General features: G+C 36.8%; 2 protein-coding genes across 5 annotated transcripts; one reads left to right on the forward strand and one right to left on the reverse strand.

Moving 5' to 3' along the window:
- Window positions 1–200: 200 nt before the first annotated feature.
- LOC141908080 (U3 small nucleolar ribonucleoprotein IMP3-like) lies at window positions 201–3,307 on the reverse strand. Its single transcript, XM_074797898.1, has 6 exons — window positions 3,146–3,307; window positions 1,967–2,074; window positions 1,705–1,859; window positions 650–701; window positions 463–535; window positions 201–331 (listed from the first exon to the last, which is right to left on the reverse strand). Exons 1-6 carry the CDS (start codon window positions 3,280–3,282, stop codon window positions 305–307), a joined length of 552 nt encoding a protein of 183 aa, XP_074653999.1. The 5' UTR covers window positions 3,283–3,307; the 3' UTR covers window positions 201–304.
- Window positions 3,308–3,495: 188 nt separating this feature from the next.
- LOC141908078 (phospholipid scramblase 2-like) lies at window positions 3,496–21,207 on the forward strand. Of its 4 annotated transcripts, XM_074797897.1 has the most exons (11): window positions 3,496–3,567; window positions 5,625–5,892; window positions 6,530–6,649; window positions 11,896–11,973; window positions 12,170–12,246; window positions 13,146–13,276; window positions 13,955–14,072; window positions 15,072–15,174; window positions 15,508–15,566; window positions 16,586–16,629; window positions 19,521–21,207. In XM_074797897.1, coding segments are annotated over exons 2-11 (987 nt in total). In that variant the 5' UTR covers window positions 3,496–3,567; window positions 5,625–5,636; the 3' UTR covers window positions 19,522–21,207. The 4 variants fall into 4 exon arrangements, with proteins under 4 accessions (XP_074653998.1, XP_074653995.1, XP_074653997.1 ...); XM_074797894.1 differs by lacking the exon at window positions 16,586–16,629; XM_074797896.1 differs by lacking the exon at window positions 16,586–16,629 and having other exon boundaries at window positions 3,499–3,567; window positions 5,631–5,892.
- Window positions 21,208–22,756: the final 1,549 nt, after the last annotated feature.

A 22,756-nucleotide genomic window follows, 5' to 3' on the forward strand; every position in this document is an offset into this window, starting at 1 on the left:
AATACCTTGGTAACAATCCGGTTTTAAGTCATCATATCCACTGGTTATATTCATCAAACTTTTAAGCAATAGACCCTGTATACCACTTTAAGTTGGAGAACCCTTTGGATAGGTGAAAATCGAAATTGAAGATCATCATGAACATATGGCCAGAACTCAAAATTGAAAGAAAAATAGAAACAGTTGGAAGTCATATAGACATATTTATTAAAAACATTTCTTCATACACAAAATATCACACACCAATTGAAAGTTACATACTCGCTCACACCCACAATATGACCATAAAAACAAATCGTACTTTTCATCCAAACATATCAAAATCATCGCGCTGAAACAGAAAACACAAACGTTTTTCATGTTCTCAGTAAAAAATGAAGATATGCAAATATTATTGGATTATAAAAATCTGTTAAAACTGCATAGTTTTTTTTTGTTAGTTCATAAAAAGATTAAACCTACCATTTCATTGTATTCAAGCACCTTCCTTCTGATAGCAGATGTGTCTGTCCAAGTAACAAAATCTTCCATATTTCTGTGATAAAAATATATCATTATAACCATTACAATTTATATATTAGATTTGGACAGCACATGCAAGGAAACAATAAACAACTGAAAGATATAGATATGTAGAAATTGTGCTTACCGGGTGACTAGAAATGCTGGATCTGTGACAGCTTCAGGACCGACTCTAACATCTGTATTCACGAATAATTAAAGTAGCAAACACACTTTTATCATTTTAGAAAAATACCCATCTAAAATCACAGGAAGATAACCCTGTCAATCCTGCAGATGTGGATGATTGAATTTCATGCAGTTTTTTCATCCCTAATTCAAGGATTTAACAGATAGTTAAGTAGGTATCAACCTACAGTCTGATATTACGTACGCATTAGGGGAGGGATAAGTGCGATTGCGTACTGTAATGCTTAAAGGGGAACTGTAGTGAAAAATCTTGTATCTATATGTGTTAGAAACCTTTATAAACACATTTTCAAAACAGCAGAAAAACATTTCATCTAATACTTTATCCAAAAAAGAGGTGTTTTGTAGAGTGACTGGCCACCACCATTTTCTCCACGTAGCAGACGCTTTTCTCTCGGCTGTGACGTAGTTCGGCCCACTTCGATACGTGTTACTGCTGCTATTCATAGTGTTTTCATCATTTTAAGTCCAATAACAGTTCTAAACTGCAGCATGATGCCACATCAGCAATTATTTGGATATGTTTCACACAGTGAGTGGATAAATAAAAGTAAAGACCCCACTGGCAGCCCAGCAGGAGTATTTAAATCGCAACTTTCAACTGAGATCTTCAATGAGTGTACATATCTATTTGTGTACACACTGGAGTGTGTGATGCGTCATCAATGTTTACATGCCTCACTTTGGAATTTAAATATGGCGGCTCTCATCTTTCGTAAATTCTGCTGATAACAATATCAAAATCGTTGTATACAAGTTAATTAGGAAGAATTGGAAATTTCAACTAGCATTATGCTAAATTATAGCAAGAGTAGAAATGAATGGCCAATTATAATTTTTTGACTGCAGTTCCCCTTTTATGTATATGAAAAATGACCGATTTTGCGTACAGGGGGGTTGAAAAAGTCAAATTTCATTCGTACGTAAATTAATAAATGAATGATCCCAAGGCGAAATGTCTACTAGTAAACAAAAAATCGAGCAAAAGGATACGCCCGGATTCGATATAAGTGACAGCAGCTTTCAGAGTCTCGGCCATATGATTTCGAACCATCACAACTGGGAGTCTACGTCTACAGAATGATGACGCTGTTACTTTGTCGACGAGTCCGAGATTCTTCTTTGTTGGTATTAAACCCATCGTATGCCTAAAACAAGTCAAGTTTATTCGCGTTCATACAAATTGGAATGGATGGTCCATAGTATGGTTTAACTCACTAATCTAAATAGGTGGGTCAGAAATTAAATTCCTTACAATTTTTCCAATAGCTGAGCCGTAGACTCTGTTCTGAATGGATCTTTTTGGTCACATTCTTTAATCTTTCTAGCAACTTCTCTGATGTGCCGAGACAATTTATTGTATCTGAAATGAAAGAAAAATAGGTACATTAGGTGTATTCTGAAAATATCAGAGGCATCAAAACTTTTATTGGTGCACGTAAGACATGCGTCAATGTATTCTGTGTTTAATGACAAAAAGTAAGTTTGCATTTAGAGAATTAACACCACATCCCCCCGGCTGCGGCAAGGAATGCAAAATTCAACGAAAATTGATTCTCCAATGAAATTCCCGATGTACCTTCTTCGACTTTTTATCAATTTATTCTTAAATAATAACAATCACTTATTGATTAGGAAGAATCATAGCTTCAGTGGTATATATATTGCTTTATTGCAACCTGTGCCTGTTGTGGTTCCTCAGTACACGCGCAGCAGTGACCAGTGAATAGGCAGGCAGAGCAGATTAGCGCGAACCAGCCACTTTCTCAGGACTGGGCAGGCGCGTTGGGAGCAATTTTAGATTGCCAAGGAGAATTTACTACAATTTTGTAAAAAACATGGTTCTCAAAGAGAAAAACATCATTCAGTAAATTATTGCCGCGGCTTTCACCGCTGCACTTCCAACGCCACTACTACTTACTAGTGCTGGGACGGTGAAATTTAAGTCAAGAGGATTTTAGACCTATGGCAAACCGAACCGGCAAAATAACAGGGTCCGATCTAAGCACTTGTCCAATTACGCGGGACAAGTATATTCTCATCAGGGCAAGTAGGTTATCATTATCATTTGTCCCCAGGGCTAGTGCAATTTTTTATGTCACAAAGCTTTTTTTCCTACTCGATACAACGGATGATAGTGCCACCAATCGGACTGCCTGTGTAGGTCAAGAAGCTTTTAGAGGGGCAAGCGAAATTTCAGATATGCTTGCCACGCGGGCAAGTGGCTTTCATTCCTTAGATCAAACCCTGAAATAACCACTTCCTATCATTCAATATTTTCCAGTATCAAAGCGTATATATCATATTGCAAAACTAACAAACAAATCATGCTGTGTCGAACAAAGTGTGTTTATTGAATTTGACTTTAGTCATATTGGTCGTTGAAGTAACACGAAAATCGCCATATGAGAACAAAATCCCATCTATTACTTACTTCGTATAATCTTCCCTCTTTTGTATGTAGTATTTCTTGAGGACTCGAACCTCGTGTAAATTGTTGTCGATCTCCCACGAGATAAAATCGACTTTTTTCAGTAGTTTTTGCTCGTGGAACTTCAACTTTCGCACCATCTTGGTTTTTTCGATGTTCGAAACTTCCAACCGAAACGCTGGAAAATAAATCGGCGCCCACTACTATGATTTCAACATAATAACAGCATTCACATCGTTGATTCAGTCTAATTTATTTTCTCATATGATTAAAGTATATTTATTCATTCAATTTACGACTGGTCGAGGTCTAAGTAGAAACCCTCTTTCAACAATAAGTTTTAAACTTACGTTACGCCTCGACAACAAGTTGTTTGGATTCCTACGATTTGTAGAGTTAAACAGGTTTATTTCATTATTAGAGAGGTATGTTCATGCGTCGAATTTAGATACCAGATATTAATGCAATGATATGTCTTGGTCTGTCTTGGAATCGAAAGATAATATTTACGATAAAGCGTGACACTGGAAGGAAGCTGTGATGATGGGTGCGGCAGTATATTTCCATTCCACTCCCTACAGGACCGAGTCAGTGACTGTCCAGTGTCGGTGTCTCTACTGAATGTCAGTTATACTATGTCTTTTACTAACCCTAACCTACAAACCTGATAGAAGTCTTATTAGGACCGGAAAGCATTGGCAGCTGACCTAGAATATTGATTTTCAATCAACTCTTCACTTTATTGAAGGATATCCCAAAATTCTTCATTGAAAGGGGTTTATGAGAGAAAAGAGACTCCATGATTTGAAAGTTTTACAATATGTTTCCATGCCTAAATTCCAAATTTCAGTTAGTAGGCATGGAAACATATTGTTAAACTTTCAAATCATGAAGACTCTTTTCTCTCATGAACACCCTTTCAATGCAGACTTTTTGCAATCTCTGCAATAAAGTGAAGATTGGATTAAAAATCAATGTTTTTGGTCCACTGCCAGTGCTTTCTTGTCCTAATAAGACTTCTATCAGGTAGGCCCTATGTACCTCCAAAACTGACAGCTAAGCCACCTGAAATACTCTCAAGTCAAGTTGAAATAGACATAAGTAGTCCGGACCTTTTGACTCGGACTATCTGAACCACAAAAAGCAGTCATGCTCAGTGGATTCAGTAAATCATGATGATGATAGAGGACAGTAAGACAGTGAGTGTGTAAATTTCATTGCCATATTGTTTGTATGAATATTTCTTACCAAATAAGTTGTAACTATATTCTAACCCAAACACAAACATCATTATTATTACTATATCAATTTATTACTAATTGTCTGTAGCCTATGTCTATTTGCGCACAGCCATACACTTTTGTTTCACCGGTTGATGCTGAGTTATTTGGCAGGAGGAAGAAGAATCCTACCTTTGTCCGCACGTTCAATTACCTTTTTAATTGATCTGTTAATTGTAAAAATATGCTTTTGATCACAGGCCTTTATGGGTTGATAAAATAGAACTAGTGCCATATATTGGCTAAATATCCATATCCTAAATAGAAGCATTCATCCTGATTAATGTACGGGAGAATATCAGGTTTTACTGGCCAATTATTAGAATTGACTGAATGGATGAGCAGTAAACCCTTTCAATGCATCTACATTGCAATGCGGTGTATAAATCGGTGATGGATTTTGCTAGTACATCGCACTGTGGTGTATTGATGTAATTAGTTATTAGTTTTTATCTCTATTGAAAGATGGCAGCACCTGTCAAACATAGTGAAATAGTAACTAACGATACACCGCACCGTGGTGTAGACGCACTATAGTGGTATTCCCGTTAGGCCTATTCAACATACTATGGTGGAATTTTTCAAAATTTTAGGATTATCTCCACTAAAGGGTATTAATTAGTCGGCACTGAAAGGGTTAAACTAAACCATCAATTTTGAATCTTTATATGTATTTGAAACTTAAAACAGTCTTCTCTTTGCTGAAGTTTAATCAAGCAGGCTAGAGAAAAAATGTTTACCTGTAAACTAGGTTTTCATTCCTATACAGTGTTCTCCACAACAGGTTTAGAGGGGTAGCTACCCCTTTAATTTACCCCCTCTGAAATAGCCTGCCACCTTGATAAAATATCTGCTGTGCCTACCAGAAGATTACTAATAGGGCCTACAACAAAATTAAGCTTTAAGTTTCTGCATTTTTGGCGGATTTAAAGCTTTGCTATTTAAGCAGCCCTGATATCATACACCAGAATGCAGCCCCTTTAGAAGTACAACACATTGAGAGCACTGCTACAAACCTTAATTTTGATTATCTTAAAAAAAGATTGCTGTTTGTAGGCATGAAAACAGTTCGATATATGTTTAATAGGGTTCAGGTTAGGCTACATTATTGCCGGTGTATGGTGTCACTAATCCTTCACCATGTTTTTACCGGAACATGAATATAGTCGCTATATCAAACTGGTTTTTTTTCAACTTAATAGTTTCAGTGAAAGATGAGTCAGCCACCACCTCCAGTGACTCAACAACCACCACCCGTTGGTTTCGCCCAGCCTGGTCAACCGGGTTATGGGGCACCACCGCCTGGATATGGTCAGCCACCACCCGCCGGGTACGGACAGCCACCACCGCCCGCAGCTTATGGACAGCAACCAGTCGGATATGGACAACCGCCACCTGGGTATGGTCAGCCTCCACCCGGGTATGGCCAGCCACAGCCCGGTTATGGGGCACCACCTATGCCACCTCCGGGTAAGAATAACAATTACTGACATTTATACGCTTAATATTCCTATGGGTCTATCAATTCAAATGTACCCTAAAGCCTATACCTCGCTTGTATTATTTATTTCAAACCAGATAATTGAAATAAATCGACTCCTAAGGCCTTGTGCTAGTGGTCTGGAGCCGGTTGCATAATCATGGCTTAGATTTAAGACTATCTTTATTCTTAGTTCTATAGACTATGGAACTAAGAATAAAGATTGCCTAGATTGACCGTAATAGTCAATCTAACAACTTAAAACCCAGTCTTAAGATTCGAGGTCTACTTTAGATTGAAGTCACCACTGTACAACTTGGCCCAGGAGTCATTTATCAGGATAGCCAATACCTTTTGGGTCGAGAGAAATGTGTCTTTCTGTGGGACGTGTAGCAAAATACTGTTCTACGTTAATGACGTAGCGCCCAAAGCTTTACACTAACCGCACCCTCATATTGCTGTGCAAGATCAAAATATATTGTACTGGTTTATGCTTTTGAAATATTTTCTTAAAGTTATGGCATTGAAATGTTGTAGTAGGCCCTATGTGTTAAGCCAGGTTTCCTTCTGATGAAAGAATGCCTGGGATTTTTTTCTTAACTTTTCTTTATGGATGTATATATTTAGGTGGCCGGCCTCCAACGCAGTGGATGACCAGACCTCAGGTACCTGGATGTCCGCCTGGTTTAGAGTATTTGACTCAAATTGATCAGCTTCTTGTGCATCAACAAGTTGAACTATTGGAAGGCAAGTACATACTCATTGGCGTCGGAAAAATCGAGCCCAGTCCAACATGTTATGTTTGAGCTCATCATTGGCTAAGTAGTCAAAATACTTAGTACTTAAAACAATCAACCTGATAAAACCTAGTGAAGAAGTGACAAATTTCTGACCCAATCACCCAATTCATACATACTTTATGAATGGGTGGTTCCAGGAAAGTCAGTTTCAACACGCGTAAAATGTTGGCAACCCTGTCGGATAAAATTAAAGCTTGAAAATCAATTGAATTCAATTAAAACCATCAGCATTAAAAAAGGAGTAGATTGTCTTGTTTTGGTTTACATGTTAGGAGCAAGTGTTAACCCTCTTGCTGCAGATCTTGCAATTTTGCGAGTATTGGATAAACGTCACTCAACCCGAGACTTATGTAGTTCTCATAACAGTAGTGTTTTTTGTAACTTTCGAAACCCCTTGTTGTATTGATTAAGTGGCTGTTAGGTTTTGGTATAGATATAGGCCTACTGATATTAGAAACATTGCGTTTTCTGTTTCCGTTGATAGTGATTATATCGCCGATGCTGCTTCAGATTCAAACCCAGAAGTGAAAGTATAAACCCAGAAGTGAAAGTATAAACTATATTGAAAGCACGTGCTCCCCCCTAAAAGTGTCAGTAGAAAAATGTGGACCAACCTTTTATCACATTGTGCCTTGATACAATTTTTTTCTCTTTTGAAAACTAGAGGAAAATGATGCTGAGAAATATTTTACTTGTTGACTGAAGTGAACTTTAGCTTTGAATATGTCTCAATCAAGTCAAGTGATTTGTGAAAATGGTTTATTCATTTATTTAGGCTAGCTAACATTTTTAGGGCAGTCGTAGGCTGAGCCTATTACTATACAAATGGAGCAAATTTAGATGACATGGTTTCCTGAGCTAAGGCTCCGGCTTCATTCATGCTCCCCCCCCCCCTAAGTCACCGCCTGGATCCACCCATGTAAGTAAAATAGTTTTGGCAATAAACTGCAAAAATCTGTCAGAAATAGATATACCATGTATGTTCATTGTGGAGTTTATCTAGCATGATATAGTTGCTTGCCCGCTATCCTTTTATATGCTGGCATTGATTTCATGTTCAATAAAACCAGTTTTAATGAAGGGATTCACATGAAAATAGGCGGGATTCGCTCGGCAGAAGCTGCCGTTTTATTTATAGCTTTCATGTGAATTTCATTTTTTATATAAGCTGAATGACGCTCAAAGCTGAAATTGAGAACATTTTACTTTCTCTTAGCCTTGTTTCCTTTGAGGATGAATTTCAATCAATGATTGATTGATTGAAGTAATAAGAAAATCGGATGGTCGTTGTTCACACTTGTAATTATGATAACTAGAGTAATACCCGTGGAAACCACAGGTGATTGCCTTTGGTCCAGAACTTCTAACTGTTCAATTTATTCGCAATGGAATTAAGTCGGGCCATTTAAAATCTATGTGTCCATGCGCGTGGAGACCCTATGAGCTTTGATGACCTGTACCCGTGGATACCAGGAACTATAGGAGGTAAACAAAATATGTAGGTAGTGCGTGGGTAGTGCGCAGGACTCAAACTTCTGACCCATCAGGTGCCAGTCTTGTATTCTACTAACTGGGCCATTGTGACGGCATAGTGATACAGTGGTGTAGAATTGTTTTGTTGCAGTAAGCGCCTATAATTAGAATTCCTGCTTACTGATTAGTTGAAATGTTGTCTGCCTCCGTTTGGCACCCCTTTAAATATTTTCACACCCGTTTATACCCGTTGCATTAGTTTATACAATGATTGACTACCATACAAAATTTCTAGGTCGAATTCTTCTCCACGGCGACGCTATTTGGTACATAGTTTCGTATTAATATATAGATGCTCGCGACCTCTAGTGCTGGTAACACAAAGTCAATTGCTATTTAGTCGAATGACTTTTTCGAGCGATATGATAATTACATTGTCCATAACAATAAAAGAATGAGCCCTGATGATTTTTGCGAAAAATTGGCCTGGTTCTTGACATTTTGCAATCTAGGGTATGAGTTGTGATATATGTAATCAGTATAATAAAGAGTTTATTGAATTATGTAAATCTGTTGACAGGAAACAGTTGGTCTGGCAATAAACAAAATGTGGTGCATGCGTTATGTGGCTCTAATCAAATATCCTCGGTTTCATTGGTATTTTAATGCAATAATAATAACAATAATATCTCGACTTAGCGCCTGTTTCATTCACAAACTAATGATTGAGAAAGGGCGCTATCTAGGTATCCCTAGGGAAGAGCGCCTATGTAGCAGATGTGGAGTAGTAGAAAATGAGTTCCACTTTGTGATGGAGTGTGCAAAATTTGATAACTTAAGAACAGACCTGTTGAATAAATTTTATAACCAATTTCCTAACATGTCGAATGTAAATGATAAAGACAAATTTGTAATTATAATGTCCTCTATAGAAATGGCCTAATATTTAGGGAAATACATTGAAATACATTAACACTATCTGAGTCTGTAATGTTACGTCGCAGTATCCATTATCGGCATTAATAATTAATGAAACTTTGACTGATTCACTTACTGAAAACCTGTTTACATCGTGTGTATATGTATATTAAACTGTCATTGTTTATGTTTTATTTTATCACCCGGTCTTTATTGTACTTAATCTTATAATGTTTAACTACGTCACGGAACAATAAAGAATTAATTGAATTGAATTGAATTGTTCACCAGCGCTGTCATACCATAAGATTATTATTACTTAGGACCTTAACTGACAATAGCCGCGATCACATGGAGATGATTTGGCCCAGGCCAAATTGGCATGGATCAGGCTCCGGCCAAATTTGGCCCATGCCTAATTAGAGAGTGCGTTCACACGCAAACCATTCACTCGATACTAAACAATACCCAAACAAAGTGAAGTGGGTCATTTCCGGTGCCAGTTGCAATTCAAACGCAACAATTGTCTGGAGCTAAAATTTGGCTCAGGCCTGGTCCAACGTTTTTGGTTAGGCCGAATTTGGCCTGGGCCAAACAGGCTCGGGCCCATTTGGCACCCCTGTGAACAGTTGCTCGTGTGATCGCGGCTATAGACTTTCATCTACCCCCTGGGGAGATTGTAGTTCCTGATCTGCACTTCAGCAATACAAGGTACTATGTCTGTCCAGTAGCAAATGTGAATTATTGCCTTGTCTAAGGGCACTACAGAACAGCCGGGGTTCGAACACGCAATCTCCCGATTGGGATGCCCATGCCTTAACCATTCCGCCACACTGCTCCACAATAATACAAGAGTTATGTTCAGATATACGTTTACAATTGAGACATTATGGAGCATTTGCTGTTGTATAATTGTAGGCAGATTTGTTGAAAGTACCTTGTCTGCTCTTTAAAGGAAGCCATACGTGTTGTTGATATACAAGATAGTTTTTTCATGATTTTGACTTATAATGTTGAATTACGACTTAGGCCTATTATTTTGAAATTTGACTTATTAAGTCAGAATTGGACTTATGTTGAAATTTGTTCAATCAGAATTTCGAGTTAATTATGTCGATAGATATTTTTATGTCGGATTTTGAGTTGATTTTTCGAGTTATTTTTATGTCAAATTTCTGGTTTAAAACGAGTAAAGTCTTGGCATGATAACTTGAATTTTGACATTATAAGTCCATCATCAACGTGATAAGTTAAGTTTCAATATGAAAAAAAAGTCAAAATCATGAAAACTCATATATAACCTACGGGCTCCGTACTGAGCATACGTGGGGCTAAGAAGATTAGATTTATTTTTGGTTCAGTGATTCAGCATGACTTTTGAATGATGCTGTCAGAAGCATATGGGGCTTAATGTCTTGGACTTCAATAAGACCCCAAAATCTGAAATACCCATATAGTTAAAGGCACAAAAAGGGTGCAATTTAATTTTTTTTAAATATTAAAAGGAGAAATTTCTGCAAAACAAATGCACAATTTTGTCAAAAATTCAGGAAAGGATATCTCCCACTTTCTTGCTCTAGAAATATTTGCTAGGACCCTTAGATCTTGCCCATTGAGAAATAGCTGTGGACTTGTGCCCATGAAGGGATGAATGGACTGATAGGTGAAATGACAGTTAAGACTTATTTAGCGCTGAAGTGGGTTCGTCCGGCATTAAATGCCGCATCTATTAGGTTTGGTATTTCTCGGTTGAGGAATTTCAATCCAGTTCTATTAGGCACAGTATTTCGATGCTGTAATAAGCCTTGAATATTTTCATTGTGTGAATGCTAAACACCATTTCTAACTCCTTATATGAAAGCAGTTTATCAAAGCATATAGCTTGACTGATGGATAGCTCACTTTTTGTACGTTGATATAATCTAAAAACAATATTCAATATTTTGATGAAAGTACAATACTTCTACAGTTGTAGGTTAAGATTTCACTTGCAGTAATCTAATGACAGTGTGAATTGATTGCATTCACTCTTCAACTGTTTCGTGTGATTGACATCGCAAGATCTGATGAACCCATTCTACCAGTCTGTAGCCATTAAATTCATGCATGAATTGCAGATGCTCAATTGCTCTGGAAAAACCATTTATGCTTTCAAAATCGCAAATTCTGAAAAATCACAAATTAAATGTCTTATCCCCTGCTAAAGTGCAGCAATTATCACTAACCTTTAGTAACTGTAGGACTAGTTCTGGTTCATTATAACAATTCTTTGCAGTCTTTTGGCTCTTAAATATTGCTAGGTTGTCTGATTAGGGAGATGTTTCTTCAAATTAATTACCCCAATTGCACTACAAAGTACATATATTATTCTTAGGGCAGCACTTTCTGGCTGCAATTTTGACAATTCAATTAGGCCTAATATGTTATTGCACAAATCTTGTCAAAAACAAGCCTTACATGTCAAAAACAAGCTTTACAAGGAAATTGTACAGAAATAAGGGTATCGGTGGCCGATTATTCAAAATTCATTTATTCTGACGTATATCCAGTCAGCTAGTTATGTCCGTTTTTACAGGTACGCAAGTATCTCAGAAATAGCAATTTTGATAAAATAATTGTGGTTTAATAGCTTAACCATAATAAAGATCGCAGAATGGTTTCATTTCTAATTTCCATATAAATTGGTACCTAAACGTATTTTGTATCCACAAACAATTGAAAATATACATGTTTATATATATGCATATGTAACTTGATGAACTATAACTTAATGAATGATTTCAATCTTTTCATTCATTTTAGCATTTGTTGGATGGGAATGTAAAAATAAGTACCAGATAAAGAACGCAATGGGACAGCAGGTCTATTTCGCGGCGGAAGGTATTTTCAGACCAGTGGTTTTATAAATTTTCATTTACGTTCAATAGTGAAAACAAAGATAATTTAAGCAAACCTAGTCCGTTCAATATCCATAAATCAGGAGGAACAAATGAATTTCTTATATTAGTACGTATGCAGTTCTTTGATGGTTTTACACAGAGTGATAGTGTTTCATGTTGCATTTCTATTTCATCAGAATCCGATGCCTTTCAAAGACAATGTTGCGGTCCTCAGAGAGGCTTCACAATGCACATAACTGACAATATGAATCAGGTATGATATATAAAGCCTGTAGTTGCAGCTGCGTTCTTGTGTGGGCATTCAATTTACGCTTTTAGTGTTCATTTATAGACGTGAGAAACAGGGAATAGCTGCTGTGCATTGAGAAAATCATTTTATTGCCCTGAATTTTCATGAAAGCGTTGAAGATGATGAGGGACATTGAAAAATTAGGAAGTCGGGAAATTAAGACGGGTGGCTGCTTAATTAATTGACGGAAGAAGTTCTTTGAACTATGTGCACACGCCCTTGCTTAAAAAACTATGTTCTTTCAGAATGTGTTGGTGTCTGTTTCTACAGCGGAGTTGGAACTGCAGCGGCAAAAGCTGCGGCAATAATTTACTGAATGACTTTTTTTTCTTTGAATTCCATGTTTTTGAAGGCATTGAAGTATATTCGCTGCAGCAATATCAGAACCGATCAAAAATCGGCAATTGGCCGCGGCAATCAAAATTGCTTCCAACATGCCTGTTCTATTTGTATCGATTCGGTCTTTGATTGCTTCGGAAATTACTACGATTCGCAATGAAAATGGCGATGAAAGTGGGTTCAAAGTGGCTGTGAATTCGGATCAGCAACCCTGTAATGAACAATGACTTGATACAGCACGATTTAGCCAGAAGAAACAAATCCACAATTGAATATTTCAATGGTGTCGCCAAATTCTATTGTATCAATGACCAGCACGTGTGACAATCCACGCACTTTCGCCAAATGGAGTCACTAAATTGTCTCTGTGGATGATTTAGCACTTTTCTAAGTCAAATTACGAAATCATTTAGACTTAAATTAGGGTAAACAACCATTGAGCCACTGCACAAATGTGTGCCTGGCTGGTAGGAAGAAGCACAAATTCATCAAATATCAAACTAGTTTCTTTCATTTATTTTCAGGAAGTGATACGAATAGAAAGGCCATTTAAATGCTGCGCTGGTGTAAACTGTTGTGCAGGTGCTGAATGTTGTGCAATGGAAATCACTATTGAGTCGCCACCCGGCACTGTTGTTGGATTTGTTCAACAGGAGTAAGTTTTCAGCGATTCTATAAACGAAATGAAAGAAAAGCGTTAAGCCTCATAAAAACCCAGTTTTGCTGCAAATTACGGCTCAATGTAAAACACTTCAGGTGACTTTGTGATCTATGTGCTGGAATGCCTATTATGGCAGCATCAATACTTACAAAAGGGTATCATAGATCATGTGGGTCAGATCATGAGTTCTATTGTTAGATCCAGTTCTCAAGCAACTGCATTTCGCTGTTTAATAACAACTCATCAGTGATGCTGGTATCAATCTGTAGTCGTATCAAAAATGATTTCTGCAATTAGATATTAGTATATAAGTACATGTATATGAGTTAAGACATTTTCCAGGCTCTTAAGATTCGTAGGTCTTCAGTTAGTAGATAGGCTATTGAACTAAGATGTCTTAGAACGGTCTTGAATCTAAGCCATGACTGTGCACCTGGACCTACAGCTGTAGGGTGAACTCTTGAGTTAAAATTTGTTCATTTTCAATTAGTTAACTCTGAGTAAAATCTTAACATTGAACTGTGGAACTGGGCCCTGGCTATTGATTGAAATTTAAGCTGAAATCTTCAAAACTTAGGAGCTAATTAGAACCCCTCAGTACATCCTCTTAGATCTGCCTTCGAATGCAAACATTAGCCGAAATATGATGTATCTGTTTTGTATATTCATTAGATGTAGTTGTCTAGAACCTCGCTATAGCGTCATGAATGCCAGTCATGATCGGGTGCTCGAGATCGTCGGGCCCGTCTGTGTGTGCCAGGGACCATGCTGTGGTGACGTTGAATTCGCAGTAAGTTTTTCTCCGCTTCTGATAATGACGTATGTCAGCTTAAGTGAACAACCAGACCCTTACATTTTTACGAAAAAAAACATGTCCAGCTAACAACATCAATCAAATCAATCAGGTTTATGAGAAATCCCGATTTCATATCACGTTGACATTAGTTGTCATAGGGGGCCATGATAAAGGGTACGTAAAAGACGTCTTGACGAAATTTCAAAATTCCGACCCACAGAATGTCCAAATAGTACTAAGCCCCCTCTATTTCTCCTCTTATTCGAAGTAGAAGAAATTGGCCATGTGACACTAAATGATTTGTTCTAGCTTACAGAAATTAAGCATGAAGATGAAGGATGTCCACATCCAAACAACCCCCTCCCCTTATCCACAAGTTTGAACTCACTGACTAAACCAAAATCTCAGGGAGATTTTTTCAACATTATTTTGCATTTGAATTTGACAAACTTAATCGGTTTTCAGCATCAATAATTGCTGGTGTCGCCATGTTCAGGGGCGGATTTAGGTTGTGCTTTCAGGGGTCTGGACCCCTGCTTTGCCACTGAGGTTGGCCTTTTCCTCAAGATAAAGATATATAACTAAAACCTGCAAATTTGATATCCATCCCCTTGGAATTTGCATCTTTTAGGATGCATCCTTTCAAAAGTATCTTAAGACCAAGAGTGGAATCCCATTAGTGGCTTTTAAGATGGCGGCTCTATATGAGGAATGCCTTTTCTTTTGCATCCCAGCCTTCAAAATTTCGTTGATCAACCCCTGATACTGTACCAATTGCTGAAAAAAGCGTTTCATGCCAATGGAAAACTTGTGGGTCAGGAGAGGTATAAGAAACTACATGTATATATTTCTAATATCCTGTAAACATTTATTGTTTTTTTGTGCTGATATATCAGCAAGTTGTATTAAAATTTAAGAGGTGAGATACTTAATTCATGAAAGTGGTTTCTTTAAACTATGTAGTAATTTGTAACAGAGTTTTCACTTTTCCAGGTTAATTCAAGTGATGGCTCAACTCAAGTTGGTAAAATCTCTAAGCAATGGACAGGATTGGTTAAAGAATACTTTACCGATGCTGATAACTTTGGTGTGCAATGTAAGTGTGGAGTGGTAACTTTGATATCATTATCGATTCTATCCCTGTGGCAAACAAGGATAGTGATTGAGAGTAGTGGCTGAAGTGATATCAGCCTTTGGTTACTGGCTTCATTGAGGTCACTGGCCTTCAGTTGGAAGTTGATTGAAATTTTATTTAAAAAAACAAACTGTTATACACCCCATCGGGACTGTCCCTTGTTTTGCCTACTTTTTTGGTCCAAGTTTTTACAGAATATTCCATGAGCGCTCAAAATATTTTGTTCACGAGTGTTTTATCTATTGTGAAAGTCTTCCCTAGAATTTAAAGTGTATATTTTGTTGTACATTTTAGTCCCAATGGATCTGGACGTTAAAATGAAAGCGGTGATGTTGGGCGCTGTGTTTCTGATTGTAAGTATCGCTGTACTTCCTTGTAATTTGGTATGGAAAATTTGAGAATGATATTTTTTCTTGCGAAATGTAGTAGACCTCCTACAAGGCTTCATCATTGATAGCTATCAAATAATTCTTAAGTGTGGAAACTTTTGCAGGATTTTATGTTTTTTGAACAACAAGGACAAAATTCCCATTCCCATGCGGCTACAGGCTTACTTGCCCATTCTCTATGGAATGCTTGATAATTCATATTCAGAATTGGTAACAAGATGATATTCCGGAATTTACAGTTCATAACGTTTTCAGTTATCTAAGGGATAATTCATTCATTACATACCTTGATATCTTAGGAGTTCTTTGTTCCCCTCCTGTGGGCAGTTTAGTTCTATTGGTACTTCCCGACACACATATGTACCGTAGGTACATCCAATTTCTGTTTTTAATCGCTGACTTTTTCTTGTGAAAACCAGTCGTAAGAACCTGAATATTGCTGCTCCCTAGAGGATAGGAATCATTCATTTATTACGTACGCATAAAATTTGAATTTTTCAACCCCCTTCCCCTCATGTATGCAAAAGCGGCCATTTTTTCGTATACATTAAGCATTACAATACGCAATTGCACTTACCCCTCCTCCCTCCCCTAATGCGTACGTAATAAATGAATGACCCCCATATCGAAACAAATTTCTTAGATTTCATGTAAACACTTGCATACATGCAATTTCCTCCCTATTATACTATGTTACAAATGAATGATCCCTTATTTTTTTTTCGCTTTTAAGTTTTCATTGGAACGGTTTTGACACACTTGAATGATTACCTTTGATTTATTGTGTTTAGAATTCTTTGAAAATTTATTCATTAGCCCACTTGGGAATTTAGTCCAATCGGGCTACTGTGTTCACTTTTCCTCTTGGGAAGGTTTGAAGACACTTCAATGGATTATCTTGATATTTTGTTTATACATGTATGTGTATCTTAACATCGGCTGCCCGCTTGTTATGTATAAATGTGTTAATCTTTTTTCTTTAGGATTTCATGTTTTTTGAAGATAATCAGCAAAACAATCATTATTAGTAAGAAATTCAGTTCATAAATTGTACGATAACAGATTTAACAACTATGGTTAACAAAGCAATAACCGTATACACACATATACAATTACCCTATATAATGAAGTTACTAACAAGATTTACCTGGTGCACACAGTTATCGCCGAAAGACAACCACCGTAATTGATAACCTTATCAAGTTCATTTGTAACAAGGCTATGTATACAGCCTGCCAGCTTAGGTGGCTATGTTCGTTGAACGTTACTCTTCGATTGAAAGTAATCTACAAGCGTCTAAGTTAACTAGTCCATTGTTGACACACCTGGGGTCAGTTATTCTAAAGTCGGTTGGAGTTAACCAATGGATAGTTGAGAGCAAACAAACAATCAAAGCTACATTGTTATCATGGTATTTACCTGATGGTTACTGAACCAACTTTTGAGCAACTGGCCCCTGGGACCTTATTCACTAACGTCACACAAGTTTGCGTGGATGATTTGTGTTGGGAGACCATTTGCGATGAAAATCAGTCTGCGTTGCGTGGTATTCACTAAAGTCCTTGTAAAAGTGATTCGCAATTTTTCACGCAGTGGGAACCAGTCTAACCAATGTAGATCGTGAAACATCACTGCAAATTGATATTTGCAGTGATATTTTCATCTTTTTACCGAAACGATAGCTGGATTCTTGTGGTGACCTCATTGAAAATAATTTGTATTTGTTTTGATTTATCATCAAAGAAACAATTATCATATTTACATTAACATAACATTTCAAATATTCATTATCCATGATGGGGAATGGACGTACCTTTTTAGCCCACTTGGGACTTTAGTCCCAGCGGGCTATTGCGTTCACTTTTTGTCCGTCGTCCGTTCGTCCGTTCTTCCATCCGTAGAGGGAATCCAGTTATTTTGGGAAGTTTTGAAGACGCTTCAAGGTAATGTCTTGATATTTGAGTTACACATGTATCTACCCTAGACACATCTTCAGCCCAAAAACTGGCCCTATCAGAATCAAGATGGCCGACTGGCAGCCATTGTTGTTCGCCAAAATCAGCACTTTTTACACATTTTTGAACTTATTGAGGGAAATTTTGAAGACGCTTTGATCAATTTCCTTGATCTTTCCGATATATGTGAACCCCCCCAGGGCCCATCAGCATAACAAAAATTGGGTCGATCGGACTTAAGATGGCCGTCCTATGACCTTTTTAGTGCCCAAAAATGATAATTTTGGCCCGAATTCTGAGTCCTGTAGCTTCCTACTGGTTTACCATTTCTCATTGCAATTTTGATGGGCATTCTTTGGAAAGGGATGTTTTATACCTGAGACTATTTTATACCTGAGAGTTATTTTTCATCAGCCAATTATGACGCAATTGGCGGCCATCTTGGTGTCACCAGTACTCATTCGTAAGTGGGAAAAAGTTTTTCCACATTATATTGATACCTAAGCGTATTTTGTTACCACAATCATTTAGAAAGTTGTAGCTCATAACGTGTTCTATGATTGTAGTGAGTTTCAAGGTCATTGGATTTTGTATATGGCCACCAGGGGGTGTTGAATAATGCAATATCTTAGCATTTCTATATTATATTCGTACCTATGCATATTTTGTAACCACAATCAATTGGAAAGTTGTAGCTCATGACATCATCTACTATTGTTGCGAGTTTTAAGGACATTGGTTATTCTATATGGTCACCAGGGGGCGTTGAATAGTAGAATAACTTAATATTTCCTTATTATATTGGTACCTAGGCATATTTTGTTACCATGATCAATTGCAAAGTTGTAGTTCATGACATGTTCTATGAATGTGATAAGTTTCGAGGTCATTGGGTTTTGAATATGGTCACCAGGGGGCGTTAAATAGTAGAATAACTTAGTTTTTCCATATTAAATTGGTAACGAGGCATATTTTGTTATCACAATCAATTACAAAATCGTAGCTGCTGACATGTTCTATGATTGTGGTGAGTTTCAAGGTTTCGCATTGGTTTTTGTATATGGTCACCAGGGGGCGTTGAATATTGAAATTGTTAGATTGTTGAGCATTTGGAACCACTTCCCAAGTGGGCATGGTGTCCCTGGACCCCTAGTTTAACTTATGATTGATTTTATGATTTTGATATCGACAATACTTTGATATTTAATTCCTTCTTAAAAGTCTTTTTTTCTTGATCAAATAATTCTGTAAAAGTGATATAATGATGGAGCCCGCCCACCATAAGGCAAACACAATGGTCAATGCGTTGGGTCTTAACTAACAATGAATCCAAATTGGGCCCCAGAATATGTTAGTAGGGTACTGGTCTAAAAACTGTACCTTGAAATCAATTATTTACATAATTTTGCTTTAAAAAGCCACAAAAGTATTATTTGGGTGGAAAATGAGAATTTAGGGGTGCCCCTTAGTTCATGCAGATTTGCGAGAAAGATTGATGAATTTGCGAGGAAAATATTTGCGTGAATTTTAGTGAATATGGAGATTTTCACAAATTTGGAATTATGGGAGGATTTTCGACGAAGATTGCGTGCGTGCCAATAGTGAATAAGGTCCCTGGTAGTGAGAATTCACATTGGTATTTTTTGATACAATGGTAACGATAACTTTTATGTCACTGGCTCCTGTACTGTTAACCAACTGTTCTGTGTAGCAATGAAGATTGTAAGGTCCATGGTAACTACTTTTGCCGACTATGTTTTTTAAAGTGATTATGGTACTTTTCACCACGTGAATTTTTCATTAATCTGACCTTACAAACCTTAATCTGACCTTACAAAAGCTGCGGCAATAATTTACGTACTTAATGACATTTTTTTTCTTTGAATACCATGTTTTTGACGAAATCTAAGTAAACACACTTATGACGGAACCTTGCGATAAATGTTGTATTTTCTATTTTCAGGATTTTATGTTTTTTGAGCAAAATCAACAAAATCAGAATAATTATTAGAAAGATGGCAGATGGGTAAAGAGGAGGAATACATATAAAACGCCTGTCTCAACACTGTTTATACAGCACAAGATCATTCACTGACACTGACGCTATTTTCAGATTATTAGTTGCTTAAAGTTAGCTTGAAGTAGACTCTGCTTGCCTCGGATTGTGCGCAATGAGTAAAGTCTCTCTGAGTTAGTCAAGTTCTGTGGCATTTGCAGCAGTGATTGGCCATTTTCACATGAATTGGAGGAGGCAAGCTGAGTGTACTGTAGTCTACAAGACTACAGTACACTTTGGACTCCCTGGCAAGTGGAATGCACTGCAGTCTAGGCCAGTACTTGCATCATTCAAATACTATCATCTGTTTTTGCCCAGATTACTATTTGTCAAATGGATCGTCAAAACAGTGAGATCCTATCTTGTACAAACTTGGGTTTTCATTATCATTACTCAACAAAGGTACCCATAAATCAAGTACCAATCTACTAAGATTTAGTTCTTAGGTGATGGTTGAACCTGGGAGCAATCATTCTATCAGAGTGATCACTCCAAGGATGGACCTAGACCGCAGGGTCCTACTTATAGGGTAAAATAGGCTATAGGACAATGACAAGTTGCAAAATGGATAAAATACACCAACCTGATGCATGCATATTCCAGTAATTGTATTTGAGCATAGATACGCACTTCAAATGGGCACAGTCAAGGTCTGTTATACCACAACCCATAAGGTAAATCTCATGTGTGAAATTTGGTGCAGTATTTTCATTGAATTTGAGTCACATTCAGTCTAGAGAAATGTTGGGGGATAAGTGAGCGCTGGTTAAAGAATACTTTACCGATGCTGATAACTTTGGTGTGCAATGTAAGTGTGGAGTGGTAACTTTGATATCATTATCGATTCTATCCCTGTGGCAAACAAGGATAGTGATTGAGAGTAGTGGCTGAAGTGATATCAGCCTTTGGTTACTGGCTTCATTGAGGTCACTGGCCTTCAGTTGGAAGTTGATTGAAATTTTATTTAAAAAAACAAACTGTTATACACCCCATCGGGACTGTCCCTTGTTTTGCCTACTTTTTTGGTCCAAGTTTTTACAGATAAGTGAGCGCTGGTGTTTGATTACATTTGCTGCAGCAAAAGCTTTTCTGATTTTTAGGACTGTTTCAAAATTTTGTGGAATAGTCTACTTAACCCCTAAAGAAGGCTCCACACTTATTTGTACACATAGGAATATAAAGTAATACGTCACTTCTTTTTCTAGTGTTCACTCTACAATAGATATATTTTTACATCATTGTACATGTCAAAACTTATGTTTTATGAAAATTTCACAGGGTAGTAATGACCAAAACAGTAGATAATGAATGGCAGGTTATACAGTTGCGTCAGGAATCATTTTCTACATGACTGCCATTTTCTCTTATTTTGTGAATGGGATGAATGCTGATAATTTATGATGCTTTTCGTTCATATGAAAATGAAACGATAACGGCATATTCCACAGCGAACCAAGCTTTTGTGTGAAACAAATAGCGATAGTGAAAGATTGGCGATCTTGCACGTGAGGTCATAGTTAGTTTGCCAACCAGTGCTGGAGACTTGCCAATAGATATGGCATGATCGCGTCGAAAAAGCACATGGCTGCAAGAACTCTTAAGACTGATGAAAGATTTTGATTTGTTTTCTTCGACAGTCCTGACCTGCATATTGGGCTGTTGGGTCATTCAACCTGGTACTGGTTTATCTGCTTCAAGACATACGAATGTATAACACGTATATGTATATATCCTTTATTTTTAAAGTTTAATGTAATTAAAATCATATGTATGATATAGTTTTTAACTTTAATTTGCAATTGGTGTTGACCCCATGGCGCCCGACTGAAATTGACTGCCTTACTTTACAGTGGAAGGCCAGTATAATGCCAGTGTTGTGACTAAGTAAACATGGTTTTATTAGAAAAGTATTTTCATCGAATTTGACAGATTTTTCATACTTGTTCTAATAGGAAGTATAAGTAAGCAACTGAATCAGTGGCATCAAAGAAACATAGCGTTGATACTGATTTCAAAAGTAATTTTTTGGAAATCTTATTTTCCATGATGCTCTAAGCCGATTGCGCTTTAGGTCTTGTAATGTAAATGAATACAACATTTTATGAACAGTTTATAAATGTAGTTATATTCCGAGGTGATTGTGATCCTATTGCTAAGCTCTATCTTAAATAATTTGGTTGATCACTTTTTGAAATGTTCATTGTTTTTAGAAGTTACTTGAATTTCGTGAATTTATTTTCTTGAAAGATTATTCGTCCACAGTACTGACTGACTCCTCTACTCATTTCCATTATAATCAAATAAATCTTAGTACTTAATACAGTAAGTGAAACCTCGTTATAACGAACTTGGATACAACGATTCATCAGATATAACAAATAATGAATTTTTCCCGAAGTAAGAAAATTAAATTAATTTCATTACTGGATATAACAAACTATCGGTTATAACGTACATATTTCATGATCCTGAGTAACAAGGTTCCACTGTAGCTCTTTCAAAGCATTTTATCGCTCCCTGATCCAATGCATTGATATTTCGGTCCCAAGTTTAACAAGAAAAGAGGAAGTCTATACAGTACGGTATCACAAATTACAGATATCATTTGTTATATTATATTATATTATATTATATATATATTATTTATATATTTTCTTTCTTTTTATTTCGTTAGATATTGTTCATTCATTTATCATATAGAAGTAAATGCAACATTTGATTTATTTGGCTTAGGTAAAAATATCTTGAAGTGAATTGAGTTTTTTGAAACGAAAATACAGTATTAAATGAATACCCGGTACCTGCAATACATATATATCATATTATGGTAAAGGGCTTATGCCATGATGAAGATTTTAGACGCGGAATTAAATATTTTTTTAGAGATTATAAGAGCTTTTATACAAAACAAGAATGACTGAAATTATTGGTGAATTTGATTCGCTGCAAGTATGAATCAATTTCGAGGTAATCAGTTTGTTACAGTAATGCTGGTCTCGAATGCCCCCTATGCACATGAAGTTACTGAGGGATTTGAAATTTCGAGAACATTTTAAATGTTTATGTAATCACTGTGCATAAAATGCTCATTTTGCATATATGATTAATTGATTACACCAGAAGAAATTAAAGAAATCCCTCTA

This window comes from Tubulanus polymorphus, chromosome 7, assembly GCF_964204645.1.
Source record: "Tubulanus polymorphus chromosome 7, tnTubPoly1.2, whole genome shotgun sequence".
Lineage (NCBI taxonomy): Eukaryota > Metazoa > Nemertea > Palaeonemertea > Tubulaniformes > Tubulanidae > Tubulanus > Tubulanus polymorphus.

Bases quoted from the DNA above. Each gene is read 5' to 3' on its own strand.
- LOC141908080 (XM_074797898.1), bottom strand. From the start codon at position 3,282: ATGGTGCGAAAGTTGAAGTTCCACGAGCAAAAACTACTGAAAAAAGTC. The intron at 702-1,704 runs GTATCCTTTTGC...TCGTGAATACAG, and splicing joins CACTTATATCGAATCCGGGC to ATGTTAGAGTCGGTCCTGAA. The intron at 332-462 runs GTAGGTTTAATC...TTTCTGTTTCAG, and splicing joins TGCTTGAATACAATGAAATG to CGCGATGATTTTGATATGTT.
- LOC141908078 (XM_074797894.1), top strand. From the start codon at position 5,637: ATGAGTCAGCCACCACCTCCAGTGACTCAACAACCACCACCCGTTGGT. The intron at 15,175-15,507 runs GTAAGTGTGGAG...TGTACATTTTAG, and splicing joins TGATAACTTTGGTGTGCAAT to TCCCAATGGATCTGGACGTT. The intron at 15,567-19,520 runs GTAAGTATCGCT...TTCTATTTTCAG, and splicing joins TGGGCGCTGTGTTTCTGATT to GATTTTATGTTTTTTGAGCA.